Source organism: Strigops habroptila, chromosome W (genome assembly GCF_004027225.2).
Source record: "Strigops habroptila isolate Jane chromosome W, bStrHab1.2.pri, whole genome shotgun sequence".
NCBI classification, from domain to species: domain Eukaryota; kingdom Metazoa; phylum Chordata; class Aves; order Psittaciformes; family Psittacidae; genus Strigops; species Strigops habroptila.
Window position 1 is genome coordinate 8,970,731 of NC_044301.2, and position 20,977 is coordinate 8,991,707.

The 20,977-nt window shown below is 43.2% G+C and overlaps 1 protein-coding gene across 1 annotated transcript in view; it reads left to right on the forward strand.

Moving 5' to 3' along the window:
* LOC115619243 (glucose-6-phosphate isomerase-like) overlaps positions 1-14,176 on the forward strand; it is a 42,868-nt gene extending 28,692 nt beyond the window's left edge. Inside the window, exons 11-18 of the mRNA XM_030511293.1 lie at positions 192-321; positions 684-760; positions 2,330-2,458; positions 2,977-3,052; positions 3,131-3,197; positions 5,304-5,458; positions 8,128-8,132; positions 14,164-14,176. Of these exons, the coding sequence (XP_030367153.1) occupies positions 192-321; positions 684-760; positions 2,330-2,458; positions 2,977-3,052; positions 3,131-3,197; positions 5,304-5,427 (603 nt within the window). The 3' untranslated portion in view covers positions 5,428-5,458; positions 8,128-8,132; positions 14,164-14,176. The remainder of the gene's footprint in view (positions 1-191; positions 322-683; positions 761-2,329; positions 2,459-2,976; positions 3,053-3,130; positions 3,198-5,303; positions 5,459-8,127; positions 8,133-14,163) is intronic.
* Positions 14,177-20,977: the final 6,801 nt, after the last annotated feature.

Genomic DNA, 20,977 nt, shown 5'->3' on the forward strand with positions numbered 1-20,977 from the left:
CTCAGTTAACTTAGATTTCCCCCCCTCAGACCTACATTATCTCAATGTCCATAAATTAAACAGCTGTATCCCTGATTTTATGAAGCCTCTATAAATAGGCAATACTCATGATAGCTGAATTATGTATGGAAACTTGTACTGATGCTGTGTGGTTCTGCAAGAACAATGATATAGCCCTTCTTTCTTTTTAGGGTGATATGGAATCTAATGGCAAATACATTACCAAGAAAGGCTCTCGAGTGGACTACAATACTGGCCCTATTGTGTGGGGAGAGCCTGGCACCAATGGGCAGCATGCTTTTTACCAGCTCATTCATCAAGGTAAAATGAAACTATTCAATACCTTAGTTTGGGATTCAGTTCTGAATGGCTACGAAGCTTACAAGAGTGTCTGCAGATTTGATGCTGGTTTAAAGGTTGGACTCTTATCTTACCTAGCATCACATTGCTATGGTGCTATTAATTAGTGGCTTTTGAAGGTTACAAGATGCAGGTTTTAACCCTACAATAAGGAGGGTCAACTAAAGCTGAAACTACTGAGCTGTATTGTCACTTCCCCTGCAGTTAATAAAAAACTTTTTAAAAAAGCTTTTTAAGTGGCTGAGTCTTCCAGTAGCTTTGAGAGTTGAAGTTTTTTCTAAGACTTTTCTGTTGCAGGGTTATTAGTGTGCCTTTTCTTACAGGAACTCGCATGATTCCTTGTGACTTTCTGATCCCAGTCCAGACCCAGCATCCAGTCAGAAATGGCTTGCATCACAAGGTAATAAGTTCTTTGTCAGGGCACAGTCTTTACTGTGGCTGAAGGTGTTGATGCTTACTCAGTATTGTAGTGCACAAGATTTCTAAATGCCTCTTTGAAACTCTACACATGCTCTGTGAACATTCACAATAGGGTTGAAAACATCTAAATCATAATTACAACTATATTACACACATTACATAAAATATGTATTTTTTGTTCTTGAAACTGCAGCCACAGTTCTTGAGGCAGATCAATGATGTGGCCTATTGGCTTATGGAGGCTGGAGAGTTGACCAATTAAGTATTTGGAGAGAACTCCTTGTAGGAATTGTAAGGAATGGAATTCTTGCAGAGTAGAAGTAAATTCTCACAGATGCTGCTGCATCAGCTCTGAGGAAGTTGTTTGGTGGTGGTTTTTTTTTTTTTTGTTGTTGTTGGGTTGTTTTTGTGGCTTTTTTTTTTTTTTCTCAAGTCTTGCTCTAGGACAAAATTTAGTGAGTATACTAGCATGGCTAGGGCAAAAGCCTTCTACACAAATATTTTAACAAGCCCAATTTTAGTGTATCATCCAACTGAAGATTTGCAGTGAACTGCTTAACAATTTCAAGTTTTGTAGGTGGAAACATGTCCAGGTCTAATACTTGAAACATGCTTTTTCTGAAGCATGCACTTTCACTAAATTTTAATATTTATTTCAGATTTCAAGTTCTATTAAAATGTGTAATAGTAACTTTTTATCAAGTAATACCAAGTCCAGGCAAAAGTTTAAGAAGAACATGGCTTTGCAAAAGAAAGGGAGAAAAGGTTTCATTCAACTGTAGATATATAATAAGAGTTTATTCTCAATGTAATGGGTAGGACAAAAGTACACATGAATTTGCAAGCTAACATTAGGCAAGGAATAGGAGACTAAAAACTTGTATTGGTAGGGATTGGTATGCTGTGTGTTTTTGCTTGTGGTTTTTGTGGGGGGTGTGTGTGTGTTGGTTTTGTGGTGTGTTGTTTGTTTTTTGTGTGTGGGTTTTGTGGTGTGTTGTTTGTTTTTTGTGTGTGGTTTTTGTGTGTGTGTGTGTTTGGTTTTTTTTTTTCCCTTCATATAGAGTAAGTGTGTCTTAGTTGGTTGCATATCATAGAATCCCAGCTTGGAAGGGACCTCAAGAATAATCTGGTCCAACCTTTCTTGATAAAGCATGATCTAGACTAGATGACCCAGTGCCCTGTCCAGTTGAATCTACAGCTATGATATAGCATGGGACAAAGTATAGAATATACTGAATGAAAAGGTGTGTGAAATCCTGGCTCCTTTCTTCTCACTGGGAGGCTTGTTGTCAGTTTCAGCAGGGGCAGGACTCTGAAACACTCCTGGTTGTCTATGGATACATGTACTATTAAGAGAGTGATCAAGTCTCCTGGCACTCTGAGGTAAAAAGCAATAGCAGGCATTATGCAGCTACAATTACTATGCATCTTGCTGCCATAGTGTTAAAAACCAAGTGTTGTAACTATAGTCTAGGTTCAAGTGCTAGGTATCATGTTCCAGCTAAGGAAATGGTAGCTTGAGTTAATGGTTTTTATTTCTACCTGCTAGATCCTTTTAGCCAACTTCCTTGCTCAGACTGAGGCCCTGATGAAAGGAAAGACTGCTGATGAAGCTCGTAAGGAACTTCAAGCAGCAGGACTGAGTGGAGATGTTCTGGAGAAGCTCCTTCCCCATAAGGTAACCAGGCTTTGGCACTTAGCTTTCCTCTGGCTAGATACTGTGGTGGTCTGCTGCTTGCTGGAGTTTGCTAATGGGGCAGTAGCCTCTGATGGCTGTCAAGTGCTACTGTCTTGACAGCTGTGAAGTTTGTTACAGGTTCTACCTTGTCAGGTCTTGCAGAGCAGTCTGAATAGTATTCTTGCTAAAGCATGATTATCTGGAAGCCTTTTGAGATACTTTGGAAAAGATGAGGTATCTTATCACTGGCCCTAGGATAATGACTTGTATTTTACTTCCTGTAGACCATAGTAGCCAGTAATAGTGCTTGGAGATAACATTTTGGCATTGTGCTTGTAATAAAACATGAAAATGATACAATTTTATGGTTGAAGCTGTTAGCCTTTAAAGCTTTCAGGATTTGGTTTTGCTGCTAATACAGCTAGTACCATGTGGGCTGTAAGGAAAATACAAAGTTCAAGTTTCCAATCTAAGTTCTAGAACATACTAGATAAAAATGTAACTCTCATTTTTGAAAGGTCTTTGAGGGAAATCGACCAACCAACTCCATCATATTTACAAAACTCAACCCATTCACTCTAGGAGCCATCATAGGTGAGTAAATAGATCTCTCATCTGTGAATGCTTATTGAGACTTTGATAGTTAATTGATGAATCTCTTTCTGATTATAGCCATGTATGAGCACAAGATATTTGTTCAAGGAATTGTCTGGGATATTAACAGTTATGATCAGTGGGGGTAAGTATCCTTGATATGTTTCTTGTATACTTAGACTGTGGTATTCCTTAATCTGTCAAGACTTAGAGAAAAGACAATTACAAGTTATACTTGGAGCAAAGGCTTATAAGTTTTAAATAGATTTGCAGTCACCGTGTATCCTTGTTCAGCCATGCATAATCACTTTGTAGATATGACTCTAGCTAAGGACCTTTGCATTCATAGTATTTTTAATCAAATGAAGAAAAGGGACAGTAATGAGTAAATAGCAAGTGGAACACATTCTCAGAGTTAGAAAGGGAAAATAATTTCTTTTATAGAATGGGGAAAATTACTTCTAGAAACACTTAGTAGGCAGTTTGAATGGCATCTGTTAAGCAAAAGGCTGACTGCCTCTTTTCCTATACTGGAGATACAAGACTGTTCTTGGCAGATATCTTCATATACAGGAGCCCTAGGTCTAATGCAGACTGTACCTGTGACCAAGGTTCATGGTAGAGTCCCATGTGGAGAGCAGCAGCTTTATGAGGAGCTTGTCACTCCTAAAAATAGAAGACTAACCAGGTTAAAACCAATCTGTAGCAACATTAACTGTACAGCATACTGCATGAAGACTTGTGCAGGAGAAAGAGGGATTGGGAAATTAGTAAGATTTTTTTTTTTCAGGTGGAACCTGCTTTTATGTTGTAAGGGGTTATTTTGAAGAGCAAGTTTGCTCTACAGGCCTAGCATAGCAGTTGACACTAAGCTGTCTTAAAGGCTGAAGGATTGCTTTCTGTATGTTTCTAGAGCTATACTACCACAGCAAATTCTTTAAAACATTGCAGTAGAAACTAAATAGACTGTCTAATAAAAGATGTCTATAGACAGCTATAGCTGATGCTATAAACTGACATCAGGAGTGGGATAAGAATAAGTAGTTTTTACTGTAGCACATGAAAATCTAGAATGGCATCCAAAACTATGGAATGTGGGGATGCTGTAAAACCAGCGTAGTTTCTTGTAGCTGTTGGAATATCCTAGGTCCTTAGCCTGTGTGGCTGTAAGTGTTGGACAGCATGCTGTAGTGTTGGGGAAGGCTTCCAGGCCTGCAACTTGGCTGTTGTTTATTGTTCTGGTGCTGCAAATCAGTGTTCTGAGTGATGACAGGTTCAACAGTGAACAATAGGAAGCTGAATGCATTCTGCATTGGGGCAGGCTGCATAACAAATACTGAAGGGGAAACGACTCTGCTTAACTCTTACAAGAAAACTTTCTCTTCAGGCATCCTGTAATTTGAGAGCTGTCTGTTCAGTTAAGCAGCTGTGAGAACTCCAGTTCATGAATGGCACACAGTTAAATAATAACTTTGTTAGTGTTGTGGTTTAAGCCCAGCTGGTAACTCAGAACTATGCAGCTGCTTGCTCACTCCCCCCCCTTCCCCCCTGCTCCAGGTGGGATGGAGAGGAGAATTGAAAGAATGCAAACCCCACAAGTTAAGAACAGTCCAATAACTAAAGTATAATACAAAACTACTACTGATAACAAGGGGAGAGAACATAAAACTAAAAAGGGAAAGGGGGGGGACACACACATGGATGACAAACACAAGTGATGCACAATGCAATTGCTCACTACCTGCTGACCAATGCCCAGCCTGACCTGAGCAGCAATCTGGCCCTTCTGGGTAGCTCCCCCAGTTTATATACTTGGGCATTATGTGCTGTGGTATGGAATATCCATTTGGTTAGTTTGGGTCAGGTGTCCTGTCTCTGCTTCCTCCTGGCTTCCCATGCCCCTCCTCACTGGCAGAGCATGAGAGACTGAAGAGTCCTTGATTGGGGTAAGCAATACTTAACACACCAATGTTTTAGTTGTTGCTATCAGCATTGTTCTCAGACTAAAGCTGAAACACAGCCCTGTACCAGCTACTAGGAAGGAAAAAACTTGCAGCTGAACCCAGGACAGTCAGTTATTTACTTTTTTTTTTGGGGGGGGGGGACGACACACACATGACACATTCATCATAGTGTTCATTGTCAAGTTACTTTCTCCTGGCACCTCTTTTCATTGTCAATGGCTTATGGTAAATACTGTAGGCTGTTAGCACTAATGTTGTTCTTTCTTCTCCTGCTTTTATAAATGCAGAGTTGAGCTTGGAAAACAACTTGCCAAGAAAATTGAACCTGAACTGGAGTCAGATGCTCCAGTGACATCTCATGATAGCTCAACAAATGGGCTCATCAGTTTCATCAAAAAACACAGAGCCTGAAATGAAAGATCTGGAGGAGATGGACAATCTAGCCACTGAACCCAATCTGTTTAGTTGTGCTGCTTTAGTCACTTCTAACAAAACTAGCACTTTACAGATGTAGTGTCACTTGTTGCAATTAATCTTGTCTCAAGTATTACATATGAGAACTAGTTTTGTGAAACCTGGAGATTGTGTAGTTGCTTCCACTTTTTGTGGCTGTTAATCTGTAAAGTGCAGCTGGTATGTTCCTCAGTTATCCCTCACTTCCTTAAAGATGACCACATACTGATAATGGAAAATAAAAGGTATGATGGATGAGTAAAACTTCTTCACTCTGTATTTTTAAAGTGCAGAGCTAGTAACATTTGCCTTGCTGACTATGTAAGTAACTCCTGTCTTTTTAACCCCCTGGCCCTTGGCAAGGATGCTATGCCCCATTCTAACCCATCAGGTGTTCTTTCTATCACCCTTTATGTCAAAACCTAAAGCAGGAGGGCAACACATATGCTGTGCTGCTTCTAATGCAGCAGTTATCTTGCAGTGGCAGTTTTGGACCCAGTTGTCAGGGTTGTGTGGGTGATTGTGTGTGGGGTGTGTGTGTGTGTCTGCTTGCTTCCCCCCCCCCCCCCCCCCCCCCCCCCAAAGAAAAAAAAGTTTGTTTTTTGGAAGCATTTCACCCTTGCCCAAAGCAAAAGGGGCTCTGATGCATTTGCTCTCTCAGGTACCAATGATGTTCAGCAGTATGCTGTTGGCACTTGGCCAGTGCAGTCCTGCAGACTGACCACTGTGCATGCACTGGGCACTGCCCCCTGCCTTCCCACTGAACCCTGGTCAGGTAATGGCTGTGCAGGCTGGTAGGGGGAGGCCTCAGCTGTGGTCTGTTTCAGGTGCCTTCAAGCTTGGTTTTCACAGGATCTCCCATGCTTCAGTGAGGCCTGACACATGTATGTGTGAGAGCTCTCAGGGCTGGCCCTTAGGTGTGGGCATTATTTTCTAATTAATTGAGACATTTCCAGGATAAGCAAAGTACCACTTATCAGCAACTTGCTGGTTCATCTACCTCAGTGCTAAAACTATGACCTTAGAGTTTAGAGTGTGAAAATGGCTGCTCTGTGGCATAATGCCTCACAGTTCTAGTCAAACACACTGTCTGTAAAGATGCTTTAACAGAAGGTTCTTCCCTGCAGCAGTTGAGGGCAGGACTGAGGAGATCACAAAGTGTAGAGGAATGGACTGCAGCTATGTTTGGGGGATGAGATGGTATAAAACCCATGTATAGCTCAGGCAGCCATGTGCTCTAGTGAATCAGTTTAAATCATAGACTGGTTTGGCTTTAAAGGGACCTTAAAGCTCATCTAGTTCCAACCCCCTGCCACAGGCAGGGACACCTTCCACTAGACCAGGTTGCTCAAAGCCCCATCCAACCTGGCCTTGAACACTGCCAGGGGTGGGGCAGCCACAGCTTCAATCCTTCTGTATAATATCAAGCCTGCTCATCCCTGCAAGAACAAAACAGATTTCTTGATAAATAGTGCTCTAGTTAGTGAGAAGGTTTGAGTCAGTTCTAGTTGGAGAAAGCACAATGGCCATGGCTGAGCTCCCTGATGAAACTGTACTCTTATGCTACAAGAGAGGATGAAAGGTAGTAGTGTGCCTAAAGTAAGCAGAAACTTGTCAGACCCATGAGCTGGAACAAGTTCCCTGATCCTCAGCCCAGTGTGTTAGCCACAAGACATATGTTCCCTTTGAAGGCCTCTCAGGAAGGAGTGTGGGGATCTGTCAGTCAATGTAAGTAGTTAAGTTGATCTATGTATATAAAATGCCATCTTTACACTTGCAATGCTGATTTGTCAATATAATAATAATTTTTCAAAGTCAGAATTCATCTATGAATATATTTTTAAATCTCTTGAGGAGGTAACTACTGTATTCAAGGGGAAATTCTAATTTTTTAAAAGTATGATAAATTCATACTGTATTTCCACTGGACATCTACTTACCATAGACTGTGGGGGTATGAGATTAAGGGAGGAATATGCATTGTAATTGATCTAAAAAATCAGTTATGATTGCAGTGAATATGTTTTCTGGTTCTTTTGTTCAAAGATGATTTGGCAGGAATAATCTATAAGTGATCCCCTTTGGTCCAATTCACAGTGATCTGATCTGCTGGGGTGGTTCTAATTTCCAGGCTATCCAGCACCACATGCGGAGTTCCTGCAGGCTCAATGATGGTAATGTGTTGTGGGGTGTGGGGTTTTTTTTTTTTTGGTTTGTTTTTGTTTGTTTGTTTGCTTGCTTGTTTGTTGTTGTGTGTGTTTTGTTTTTTTTTTTTTGTTAGACTGCTTGAAGGAGGGTAAGATGAGTACAATTTCTTAAGCTACACCAAGAGCTTCAATTGAACCTGTTGCTGTTCTGAAGGAGTAAAAAGCATTTATGGATCTGCAGTGTTAGTCTGCATAGATCAGTCAAGTAAAAAGAAGATAGTTTTACTTCATTCATTCATTTTTATCTTTGCAGTCTTCCAGGCAAAGTGCTTATATTTAGGTGTACTTAAAAATATTCTGCTTTTTGGCAGTTCCTGCTGTTGTGTGTTGTGTGGTGTTTTTTTGGTTGTGGGTTTTTCTTTAAATGGATTTTGGAGAGTTAGGTAAATACAGTGTACAATAGAGTAGTGAAATCTAAGGCATTAAAGTTTTGCAGAAGTATCTTGTGAAGTTTCAGTAGGATATTGGCAGGGTATGCATCTTGTCAACTCTTAAGTAGATAAAAGTGCAGGCCACATTAACAACATCTTAAGGACTACAGAGCATGACAAATAGAAAGCAGTTTGGCTTCCAGAGTTGTGTTAAGCAACTTGGATTGTTAATGAAAATTCAGCGAAGAAAAGTATGCTTTTTAGCTGCTGTCTCAGTCAAACTTGAATGCTAGTGACTGTATTGCTCTACCCTCTTTGAGGCTTTTCAAGTTTTCATTAGTTTTGTGGCATGTAGGGATTGTCAAAATAGATCAGAAAAAATAGTTCTAGAGCTAAACATTTCCAGAGAGCTGGTAATGTCCAGATAACTTTATTGTGCCCTTAATGTTTCCTTTCTGTGCTCTCTCTCATTTTGAGTTTTCTGATGGAAGAAAACCAGAAAATTCTGACCTTCTCATAAAACAAAATAACAGCTCCCAAATCTGATGAATGCACTTGGAATTTCAAAAAATATACTCACAAATATTTGTAGTCAGGTTGTTACAGTCATGGTAGCTGGATTTTACTTGATGATTTCACAGACACATTTCTGTAGTATTTCTCTAAAGTGCATTTTTCAAGGGTTGTTTCTTCTAAGGAAATATTTTGAGCCCAGACTTCTGGACCAATGTGGAGCCCTGTGTGGGGACCATTAGCATTCTGCTCTACACAAGTACATGCACAGATCTTCCTTCAGCACTGGGTCTTTCTGCTGCCCTAATTCTGACTGGCAGTTATATTGCTGAATGTGGTGCAAGCAATAACTGTCTGGGTTTTTCTTTAATCCAGTCATCTTAAATCAAGATAGCAGGTTTTGGTATGACCTTAACAGAAAGAGCTGTGCTCAGCCTCTTGCTTGTTACTACAATACAGGTAATAATCATACTTCATTAGAGGAATGTATTTTTATAGTATTTTGTTACTTTTGTCCTGCAGTCAGTTATGTAACTGATCACCCTACAAAGCCAAAGGAAAACATTCAGTAAAATGTTTTTAACTAAAAAGTAAAAATCAGTAATTTTTACTGAAAAAAGCTGCATAAACTTAATGGGGCAAAGTAAAATAAATGGGAAGAGAAGGCTAGCTAGGAAACTGAGGAAAGTTTTGTGAGCCTTTAAGGATGTTAGGAATGGCACTGGGTTTGACTAACATGCTGTAGTAGAGGAAAAAGCATTCCTTTTCACTGCCTGTGTTGTGGCTGGGCAGAGCTACTCACTCCTGGTACATGTGGCTTTAAGCCGAAACTTCACATACTGCACTGTTTGCTGCTTGTATGCATGCCTTATCTAGGGTTCCTGATTAAAAGCTGCATGGCAGATTGTATGAAGGGCTGCTGGTCTGGGTGCAGTCAGGGTTTGGTTTCAGGAGAGATGACCCTGGGGGTGCAGTACTATTAAGCCAACAGCTGAGAATGGCATATGGGAAGAAGACAACCTGGTTTGATTTTGAACATTGTCTCATTTTCTGTATTTGGTCACATTCCATGGAGCCTCCTGGGCTGCCAGTCTGTTAGTTATCATGATTGGTAGGTTCTAATTAAAATGACTTGCAAGTCAGAAATGGTACCTAAATAGCTTTGCAGTCTAGTCCCAGATGCTTTACTTTGGACTTTTCCCTTGAGGTTTCATGGGGTTTTAAATTTAACAGGGCACTTGTTTCCTTTGAACCAAAGCATGTTAATAGCATCCTTAACATATTTATAAAAGGAAGAGTCTTGAAGGATAGCTTGGGATTTTTCAGAGTTCTGAAATGCTAAGTGTTTTAATATAAATTTGAATGTATTAAGAAATAGGTGAAAAATGACAGGGAGCATCAAGCTGAGACTGAGTAACTTTGGAGGTTTGATTTATCCCGTGCTTGAATCTTTTGGGGATTCATTAGATGTGGGGCTGTAGTGGTAGCATACTGAGAACAAATAATTATGATCCAAACACAGATACGGAAGTTTACCTGTTAATACATCAACAAAGGACAACATTAAGTTATCCTATGTAGATGGATATTGGTGGACTGGAGCGAGCTGCAGGAGGAGCAGCCTGTGTCCAGTGAGTGGTAATGCTGGTTGTTAAACTCTGTTCCTGCAGCACCAGGCTCCCTCCTGCTCACTCCCTTCTGCTGGAAGGAAGTTTTGGATTGATGAGAAACTTCAGATCTGAGAATCTACAGGGTTTTCAAAGGGGAGCAAGACTTAGTAAAGCCTAAGGTTTAACATGTAGCTTGTGGCGGTGCACCAAAGCCTTATATAGATGTACTTCATCCAGTGGTACATGTCTATAATTTCTCTAAGTTTTGGGATGGCTTCTGAAATTGATCATTCACTCTACAATAACCATATTTAGCACATGCAATCTCTAGTTATTTTAAAAATCATCATAGTAAATTATAGTCTTTGGTCCAAATGACATACAAAACTGAAGGAATGACTGGATGATAAATGTTGCTACTGGCTTCAGTTTGAAGATGAATTTGTTACCCAAGGTGGTCTGTGGGGAAAAAAAGTTGAGAGACTGTAGGGGTAGCTGTTCATCTTCTCAGGCCTAACAGTATCATATGGAAGATGCTCATATACATTCTTCTAATGTTTGCCTTCCTCTTCTGTTTTGCTTTCAGGAATTAAGGCATTTGTGGTGAACACATGGTATTTGGTTTACTTAGTAAAGTCAAATCACGCCTTTCAAAGATGGAAACCCCAAGTTAGACTCCCCAATCAATGTTTAGGCTTCTGCTTATGTTGTCTGGTTTTCAAGAGCATGGAGGTACCTTTGGCTTCAGTGGTGGCTGCTGAATGCAAAGCACTATAAGAAGTCAAGCATCTCCTTTCAGAAATGTGGGTGCTAGTTTCTGCCAATTTTGGCAGAACGAATGTGACAATGACACGTGTGCAGGCTTAAAACAGAATCAAAATTTTCCTTAAATCATAATGGAGGAAAAACCAGAAAATTATATGCAAATATAAGAAAATGTCATTTTGAAGCAAATCCTAAGCAGCAGGTTTTCCTGTGTCTGAAGGCTGCAGGTGTGATTACCTCTGGTTTCCAAGGGAAAACCTATGCCTCTGGCTGGAGAGTCCTGTATCTTGTTTGTGCATTTTGAAAGGGTAAAAGAGTACTCAACATTTACCTTTTTTTACAAGGAAAGGAATAGCTGTCTGTGTACTGTGGAACAAAGGATTTGTTGCCTTTTTTTTTCCCCTCTAATAAGTTGATAGATAAATCGCATATTTGCTTGTACTCTGCATTTCCTGTCTTTTTGTAAAACATTGCTTTTGTAGGTACATGAAATGTTTGCTTAGTGTGCAGAAGACAGATGAGAGAGAAGAAAACTGACCAGGAGATGTTGAAATGTTTTGGGCAGTTGCTCTGTATAGCTACATTACTACAAAAAAATTACTTTGACATGTGCTGGTTTGATTTTAAATAGTAGTAGGTGTTTCTTAAAAGGCAATGGGCCTATGATGTCAGATTGGAACTGGACTAAAGCAAACACAGGCTTTCTCCTTTGACAAGCTCATAGTCTCATTAGGGTAAATTACCCAGTACTGAGCTCCCTGTTTCTATGATTAGATGGTTATTGGGATCCAGTCTAATTAGTTCAAAGCTGGCTTAGGTTATCTCTACACAACACCGTCATTATTTCTGTGCCACTGTGGAGACATATAGTCTAAAGTCTTCATTTGAAATCAATTAAAGTCAAAGCAGCTCTTTCTGTTGGTTGAATGAGCTTTGCATCAGGCTGGAAACGCATAAAGAGTACAGTATAGAAAATGGAGAGCCTGGCAATGTGGTCCAGGCCTGGCATATCTGCTGAGATATAGTGCTGCGGGGAGGGTGCCAGGAATGCAGGCATGGGGTGGCATGGCATGGGGACAGCAGGCTGAGGGGCCAGGCCAGGGAGCTGGTGAAGGGGACTTGCATATAATGGAAAAGCACAGAGAGAAGAGGGGGAGAAATTGGAGCATCAGAAAGATGAGGGAGGATTTCTGAGACGTTTTGCTAGTGCCAGTGATGGGAGAGACTTGGATTTTGTAGGGAGGAGGGCAGTCTGGTACAGCTGAAGCATTTCTGGGAGAGGTAGGCAAGCAAAGGCAGGGCTGACAGCATGCAATAAACAGCACTACAGTCAAGGGAGGTAGAAGCTTGGTGGGGGGAGTACACAGCATAACTGATCTGGTGGTAAATATTGAAGTCTTCCTTTTCTCAGTGCATGAAAAGATTTGCTGCAACCGACATGCTCTTTAAAGAAATCCAGCCTGACAGGAGTGGGGGAGCAGCAGGTGAGCCCCAGGGGCCAGAACTGACACTTGTTCTTCAGACTGGTGGAAATGTGAACATGCTAAGTGGTGCTATGCTTCCAAAAAAAAAAATCTGAAAAAGCATAGCAAGCATATTTTAGGGCAGGATGGAATGTTTGCTCAATTAACTAGTCAAAACAGGATTTCTTAGTGTTTCTCATAGCGCTGCAAAGGGATCTCCCTTTATGAGAATTAATTTCTTTGTCTGTATCTTCATTAGCCAACATACACCATCTTCAGGAGCTTTACTATCACAAGCTGATTCCGCTCTGTTGTGGAGTAAAGGAGCTCTGTTTTCTCCTGACCTGACTAGATACAGAAACAATAGGCTCAAAATTAGACGGCTTTCTCAATCTCTGGGGGACTTGCTGTCACAGTTAATATCATGATTCTGTTCTTCTCATGCAGGTAGCACTGTAAGATTAGAAGGAATCACCTTTTCATTAAGTCTTGACTGTTGTCATTGTGTCATAGTCGTCTGAAAGTCCAGAATGGTCTTCACAGAGCCTACTCCATGTGCTTCTACAAACCACAAGTTGCAAAATACACTCTATAACAAACCTAAACCTATTAATCTTATGTAAAAGATCAAAAGCTGCAAATGGTCATGTCCCACTGGAAGAGATCTGGAGCAAGTGAAGAGTTTTGTTCTGCTCTTAGATTCTCACATTACCATGGAACTTAAGTGACATTTCCAGATTATCTGGAAAGCAAACTATGCACTACAGTACACACGATGACAAACCAATTATTGTTGTGTTCCGTAAGAATATAATACTAATTAAAAATGTTTTGCTGATGTGTGTGTGTGGGTTTTTTTTGTTTTGTTTGTGTGTGGTGTGTGGGTGGGTTTTTTTTTTTTTTTTTTTTTTCCTAACACAGCTACTTTGTCTCAGAGCCCTGCTCTTACTGCTATTTACAATTCTCAGATGGGTCACTTGTGGATTTAATATTCAAACAGTTTCTATTTTTTTATTTTTCCAGTTGACAAGTAAAGATACTAAACAGCTCACTGTCAAGAGCTAACCCATATAACACCATTACAAATACAGCCAAGCATGAGTTTCTATACAAGTGTATTTGTGGACCCATGAGTGAAATGGCTAAAAGGACTGAACCCCAGCTGGGCTGATGGAAGTGGCTGTTACTGCTGCAGCAGGAACTCAGTTTAGCTGTTTGCTATTCACCTTTGTGAAGATCTTCCTGCTTGTTACCAGATGGATTATGGGCGTGCTTTGAGCCCAGCTGGTAACTAAGAACCATGCAGCTGCTTTCTCATTCCCCCCCTTTCTTCCTCCCCCCGCTCCCAGAGGGATGGGGAGGAGAATCAAAAGAATGTAACTCCCATGGGTTGAGATAAGAGCAGTCCAGTAACTAAGGTAATAATACAAAACCACTACTACTATCACCAATGATGATAATGATTAGTGAAATAAAAAGGGGAGAGGATACAATTGCTCACCACCTGCTGACTGATAGCCAGCCCAACCCGAGAAGTGATCTGGGCCTTCCACGTAACTCCCTCCGGTTTATATACTGGGCATGATGTGCTGTGGAATGGAATACCCTTTTGGCCAGTTTGGGTCAGGTGTCCTGTCTCTGCTTCCTCCCAGCTTCCCCTCCTCCCTGGCAAAGCATGAGACTGAGAAAGTCCTTGGTCGGAGTAAACATTACTTAGCAACAACTGAAAAGATTGGTGTTATCGGTGTTATTCCCAGGCTGAAAGTTAAAAAACACAGCACTGCACCAGCTACTAAGAAGGAGAAAAACGACTGCTGTAGCTGAACCCAGGACAGTATCCATCCCTTACTCTGTACCATTCATGTCATGCTCAGATCCCACATCTCTCAACACACCATCGCCCCTGTCCCATATATACACATATATATACACCCACACCCCCACACAGAGGAAGATATCATTCCCTAGTCCATGGACCAATCCCTGTAAAATTGCTGAATTCATCCAGTCCATGATGTCAGGCTCCAACTCTTGTAATAGTCTTTCAGGGCAGGAGAGATGGGGTGTAAGTGTTGGGTTGTTGCCTGCTGATGACACCGCCAAACTCGTCTGGTCACTGCTGAGCTCGTCTGGTTTCCTCAAAATTCATTCTTTGTTGAGGTGATGATCGGAGGGAAGTCAGGGTCAGTTGCTGGCAACTTGAAGATATCTAGCTGGTGGGCTATAAAAGTGTTATAGAGCAGGCAACAGCATACAATTGAGTTCATTGGCTGTTTTCCCTCAAAAGTAAATCCCCTTGAGGTGCACATCAGACTTCCCCATCTTCTCGTGTTACCCACCAAGTATATCCAGGTCCCTGAGCAAAAGTAACCCCACGAGTGGGTTTGCCTTTACCTGAAGCAGGAATGACCCAGACTGTCTTTCCCAACAAATTCTTTATGTGCACCACAGGAACTTTATCCCCCTCTACAGGATGTAAAAGTTCTGACTGGGCTGGGCCAGCCCTGTTGGCAGATCCCCTAGTGTTGACCAACCAGGTGGCTTTTGGTAAATGTGTATCCCAGTGTTTGAAAGTCCCACCACCCATTGCTCTCAGGGTAGTTTTTAACAGCCCATTGTACTGTTTGATTTTCCCAGAGGCTGGTGCATGGTAGGGGATGTGATATACCCACTCAATGCCATGCTCTTTGGCCCAAGTGTCTATAAGGTAGTTCTGGAAATGAGTCCCATTGTCTGACTCAATTCTCTCTGGGGTGCTGTGTGGCCACAAGACTTGTTTCTCAAGGCCCAGGATAGTGTTCCAGGCAGTGGCATGGGGCACAGCGTAAGTTTCCAGCCATCTGGTGGTTGCTTCCACCATGGTAAGCACATGGCGCTTGCCTTGGCTGGTTGGTGGGAGTGTGATATAGTCAATCTGCCAGGCCTCCCCATACTTGTACTTCAGCCATCGTCCTCCATTCCAGAGAGGCTTTAACTGCTTGGCTTGCTTAATTGCAGCACGTCTCACATTCGTGAATAACCTGGGCAATAGTGTCCATTGTTAAGCCCGCCCCTCAATCACGAGCCCATCTATATGTTGCATCTCTGCCTTGATGGCCTGAGGTGTCATGGGCCCACCGGGCTAAAAATAATTCACCCTTATGTTGCCAATTTAAATTCATCTGAAACACTTCAATCTTAGCAGCTTTATCCACTTGCTGGTTGTTCTGGTGTTCCTCAGGGGCTGGACTCTTGGGTACATGAGCATCTACGTGGCGTACCTTCACCACCAGGTTCTGCACCCGGGCAGCGATATCTTGCCACAATGCAGCAGCCCAGATGGGTTTACTTCTGTGTTGCCAGTTGCTCTGCTTCCATTGCTGCAACCACCCCCACAGGGCATTTGCCGCCATCCATGAGTCAGTAGAGAGAGAAAGTACTGGCCACTTTTCTTGTTCAGCAATGTCCAAGGCCAGCTGGATGGCTTTCACCTCTGCAAACTGACTCCATTCACCCTCTCCTTCAGCAGTTTCTGCAACTTGTCACAGGGGACTCCACACAGCTGCCTTCCATCTCCAATGCTTTCCCACAATATGGCAGGACCCATCAGTAAACAAGGCATATTGCTTTTCACTCTCTGACAGTTCATTACATGGTGGGGCCTCTTCAGCACACATCACCTCCTCTTCTGGTGACATCCCAAAATCTTTGCCCTCTGGCCAGTCCATGATGACTTCTAGAATTCCTGGATGACTGGGATTTCCTATTCGAGCTCGCTGTGTAATTAGTGCGGCCCACTTACTCCATGTAGCATCAGTTGCATGATGTGTAGAGGAGACCCTGCCTTTGAACATCCAGCCCAGCACGGGCAACCGGGGTGCCAGGAAGAGCTGCGCTTCAGTTCCAATTACTTCTGAGGCAGCTCGAACCCCTTCAGAGGCTGCCAGTATCTCTTTTTCAGTGGGAGTATAGCCGGCCTCGGATCCTTTATATCCCCGACTCCAAAAGCCGAGGGGTCGACCTCGAGTCTCCCCTGGAGCTTTCTGCCAGAGGCTCCAGGTAGGACCATTCTCCCCAGCTGCGGTATAGAGCACATTTTTCACATCTGGCCCGGCCCAGACTGGTCCAAGGGCTACTGCATGAACTATTTCTCGTTTAATTTGTTCAAAGGCTTGCTGTTGCTCAGGGCCCTATTTGAAATCATTCTTCTTCCGGGTCACGTGGTAGAGAGGGCTTACAATCAGACTGTAATTTGGGATGTGCATTCTCCAGAACCCCACAACACCTAAGAAAGATTGTGTTTGTTTCTTGTTAGTTGGTGGAGACATTGCTGTTATCTTGTTGATCACGTCTGTGGGGATCTGGCGATGTCCATCTTGCCATTTTATTCCCAAAAATTGAATCTCCTGTGCAGGTCCCTTGACCTTACTCCGTTTTATGGCAAAACCGGCCTTCAGCAGGATTTGGGTTATCTTCCTCCCTTTCTCAAAAACAACTTCTGCTATATCACCCCACACGATGATGTCATCAATGTATTGCAGGTGTTCTGGAGCTTGCCCCTGTTCCAGTGCAGTCTGGATCAATCCATGGCAGATGGTAGGGCTGTGTTTCCACCTCTGGGGCAGTCAATTCCAAGTGTACTGGATGCCCCTCCAAGTAAAAGCAAACTGTGGCCTGCATTCTGCTGCCAAAGGGATTGAGAAAAATGCATTGGCAATACCACTTGTGGCATCCCACTTGGCTGCCTTTGACTCCAGTTCATATTGAAGTTCTAGCATGTCCGGTACAGCAGCACTCAATGGTGGTGTGACTTCGTTCAGGCCACGATAGTCTTCTGTTAGTCTCCACTCTCCAGCAGACTTTTGCACTGGCCATATGGGGCTATTAAAGGGTGAGCGGGTCCTGCTGATCACTCCTTGGCTCTCCAGTCTACAAATCAGCTTATGGATGGGAATCAAGGAGTCTCGGTTGGTGTGATATTGCCGCCGGTGCACTGTTGTGGTCGCAATTGGCACTTGTTGTTCTTCGACCTTCAGCAACCCCACAACAGAAGGATCCTCTGAGAGACCAGGCAAGGTGGACAGCTGCTTCATTTCCTCCATCTCCAAGGCAGCGATACCAAAAGCCCATCGGTACCCTTTTGGGTCTTTGAAATACCCTCTCCTGAGATAGTCTATGCCAAGGATGCATGGAGCCCCTGGACCAGTTACAATGGGGTGCTTTTGCCACTTCCTCCCAGTCAGGCTGATTTCAGCTTCCAGTATAGTTAAGGCTTGGGATCCTCCTGTCACTCCAGAAATATAAATGGTTTCCACCCCTTGATACTTTGATGGCATCAGAGTACACTGTGCACCGGTATCTACTAGAGCCTTATACTCCTGTGGGACTGATGTGCCAGGCCATCTGATCCACACAGTCCAGTAAACCCGATTATCCCTCTCCTCCACCTGGCTGGAGGCAGGGCCCCTCTAATAGTGATCATAAGATTGTCCTCTTATGTCTTGTAGAAAGGGATTAGTATTCCTTATCACAGGAGTGGGAGTAAAATCAGCTCTTCCACTCCATCTGGGAAACTGCTCGCCAGAGACTGGAGCAGCAGCTTTCCTGGGAGGATCATCCTTGACCATTGTTCTCCTCTTCAGTTCACGCACCCGTTGCTCCAGAACTGAGGTAGGTTTTCCATCCCACTTTCTCATGTCTTCTCCATGATCCCGCAGGTAAAACCATAGGGTGGCCCGTGGCGTGTACCTCCTATATTTTCTCTCTTGAACAGTAGGGCACTTTCTGTTAATAGTTGAGACATGGGTTGGTACACGTGGGGAGCTGGATGGATTGGATAAATCATCTCTCAATTGTTTGAACTCCTGGGACAGTTTTTCCACATCTGAAATGATGGAAGGGGTGAGATTGTGTTCGAACTCTCGGAGGCGATGATTCACTTCATCCACTGTTTATAGTGATTCGTCATTCATGCCAATGAGTGGGCATATGATGATGGTGCACTCCGTGCAAACCTCCGCCACATGGGTCATGTACACTCGACTTCATCTGAATCGACGGGTGCATTCCAGGCATCCGGCCTACAATAGATCACCTCTAGAATGGCTGATTCCCTCAGGGACTGGATGCCTCTATCTTGGCCCACTTGGCTTTGCGACTCGTAATATCGTCTTTGCAAGGAAACCTTTCCTTCACAGCTGCCAAGAGCCACCTCCAAAGGCTGAGGGCTGGTTTCTCTTTTGCAATCCCTTTGTCAATTCCTCCTTCCTTAGCAAGTGATCCCAGCTACTTGGCTTCCCTACCTTCTAGTTCGTGACCGTCGGCCCCATTGTCCCAGCATTGGAGCAACCAGGTGACGATGCACTCACCTGGAAGACGGGTGAAATCTTTTCGCATATTCCGCAGCTCGGTCGAGGTCCGGGGTCTCTAGGTCACCTCTTCCTCCTCTGACCCATGTAGTAGTAACTCTTCTTCAGATGCTGTCCCCTGTAGTCATTACATTGAGACTTCATCTTTCTTCACTGTACAGGTTGCTCTTTGTGCCTCTCGTTTGCTTTTCCCCTTGCTTACAGGGGCAACCAATATTGGCACAGATTGGTCATTTGGTTCAGCTGCAGTGTCTATCACTGTGGTTGGAGTGGCTGCAGTGGCTGTTGCTGGGGTTGTTGCAGCTGCTGTGCTTGGGGGTTGAGTAACACCAACAGCTGCATTGTCTGCTGCTGTCGGGGTTTGAGTAGCTGCTGTGCTTGGAGTTGGAGTAGCTGCATTGTTTGCTGTTTTGCCATCAGATCCAGAGACATTTTTTTCCCTTTGAAGGTTCTGGATAGTGTTGAGCAGGGCTCTGTAGGCATAGGTCAAGCCCCAGCATGTTGCCATGATTTGTCCCTCTCTGGTATAACCAGGACTACAGCACACCTCGTTTAAGTGTTTTACTAGGTTTTCTGGATGTTGCACTTGTTCGGTGGTGAAGTTCCAAAGCACTGGAGGGGCCCACTGGCCTAGATACTTGCCCATATTATCCCACACACCCTGCCACTCATGACTGTCCAGCCTCAGGGAAAATCTCTTGGTGGTCCTCCTATATCACCGTCTAACCCTAGACCAGATTTGAACCCGATACTGCTTAACTTTCGAGATCAGACGAAATAGGGTGTTCCCAGGGTGGGATGGCCGTGGGTAAAACTCTGTATGTGTGCCAACATGCTGATCCCCAGCACAATCAGCAGGCAGGTCTCAAGGGTATTCAAAGGCCATCCAAAACCTTTAGAACTTTCAAATGCTTCTGTAAATAGCCTGATGGGGGAGCAGGGGGTGTAAGGGAATTCCTCCTTTGCAGGTTGACCCCCCGAGAAAAAAAAAAACAAACCACCAACAACAAAAGATATATGTAATTGCTAAAAAATTCCATTATATACCTCCCAAAGTATGGAGGTGATGACCACGCTGGGAACGCAAGCCAGACCAGTTTCATGATCAATGAGTCTATTGTATTACTAGTCATTACCATGAAGTACAGTGAAACAAGAACCTTAGCCCAGGCCTCCCAGCTGATAAACACTAAAACAGGAAATACTGGCTGTAAGGTACGAGATGCTGAAACTGAGATCAAGCGCAACAACTCTGAGAGCAAATAAATGAACATTCTGATGACTAGTAACAATGAATGCTTATCACAAATATGATTAGACACACTCTGGTTGGATCTGTTATCTCAACCCTTCGTGTCCCACGTTGGGCACCACCAAGAACTGTCATGGTTTAAGCCCAGCCGGTAACTCGGAACCACGCAGCTCCTCGCTCACTCCCCCCCTTCTTCCTCCCCCCACTCCCAGAGGGATGGGGAGGAGAATCGGAAGAATTTAACTCCCACGGGTTGAGATAAGAACAGTCCAATAACTAAGGTATAACACAAAACCACTACTACTACCACTTATAATAATAATAATGATAAGGGAAATAACAAGCAGAGAGGATACAATTGCTCACCACCCGCTGACTGATACCCAGTCCGACCTGAGCAGCGATCTGGGCCTTCCGGGTAACTCCCTCCAGTTTATATACTGGGCATGACGTGCTGTGGGATGGAATACCCCTTTGGCTAGTTTGGGTCAGGTGTCCTGTCTCTGCTTCCTCCCGGCTTCCCCTCCTCCCTGGCAAAGCATGAGACTGAGAAAGTCCTTGGTTGGAATAAACATTACTTAGCAACAACTAAAAACATCGGTGTTATCAGCATTGTTCCCAGGCTGAAAGTTAAAAAACACAGCACTGCACCAGCTACTAAGAAGGAGAAATATGACTGCTATAGCTGAAGCCAGGACAGTTTGAAATGCAAATATGTAGTGATGGGGGAATTTAAGACTCCCCTGTTTATCCTGAGGAAAGGCTTAGCCAGGAGACATTTTTGACCGTCAGCTAATAAGCTGTTGTGACTGTGACACATGACATCCACCACATATTTTAAATTCGCTACTTTATTATGCTTGTCTGACTTTCAGTTTAATAAGACAGAGCTGTTAAGGAGGGAGCAGTGGTACAAAAACTCTAATGAGAGGACAATTTGAAATATGTCTACAGATGTCTGACTGTGCAAAACTGGTATC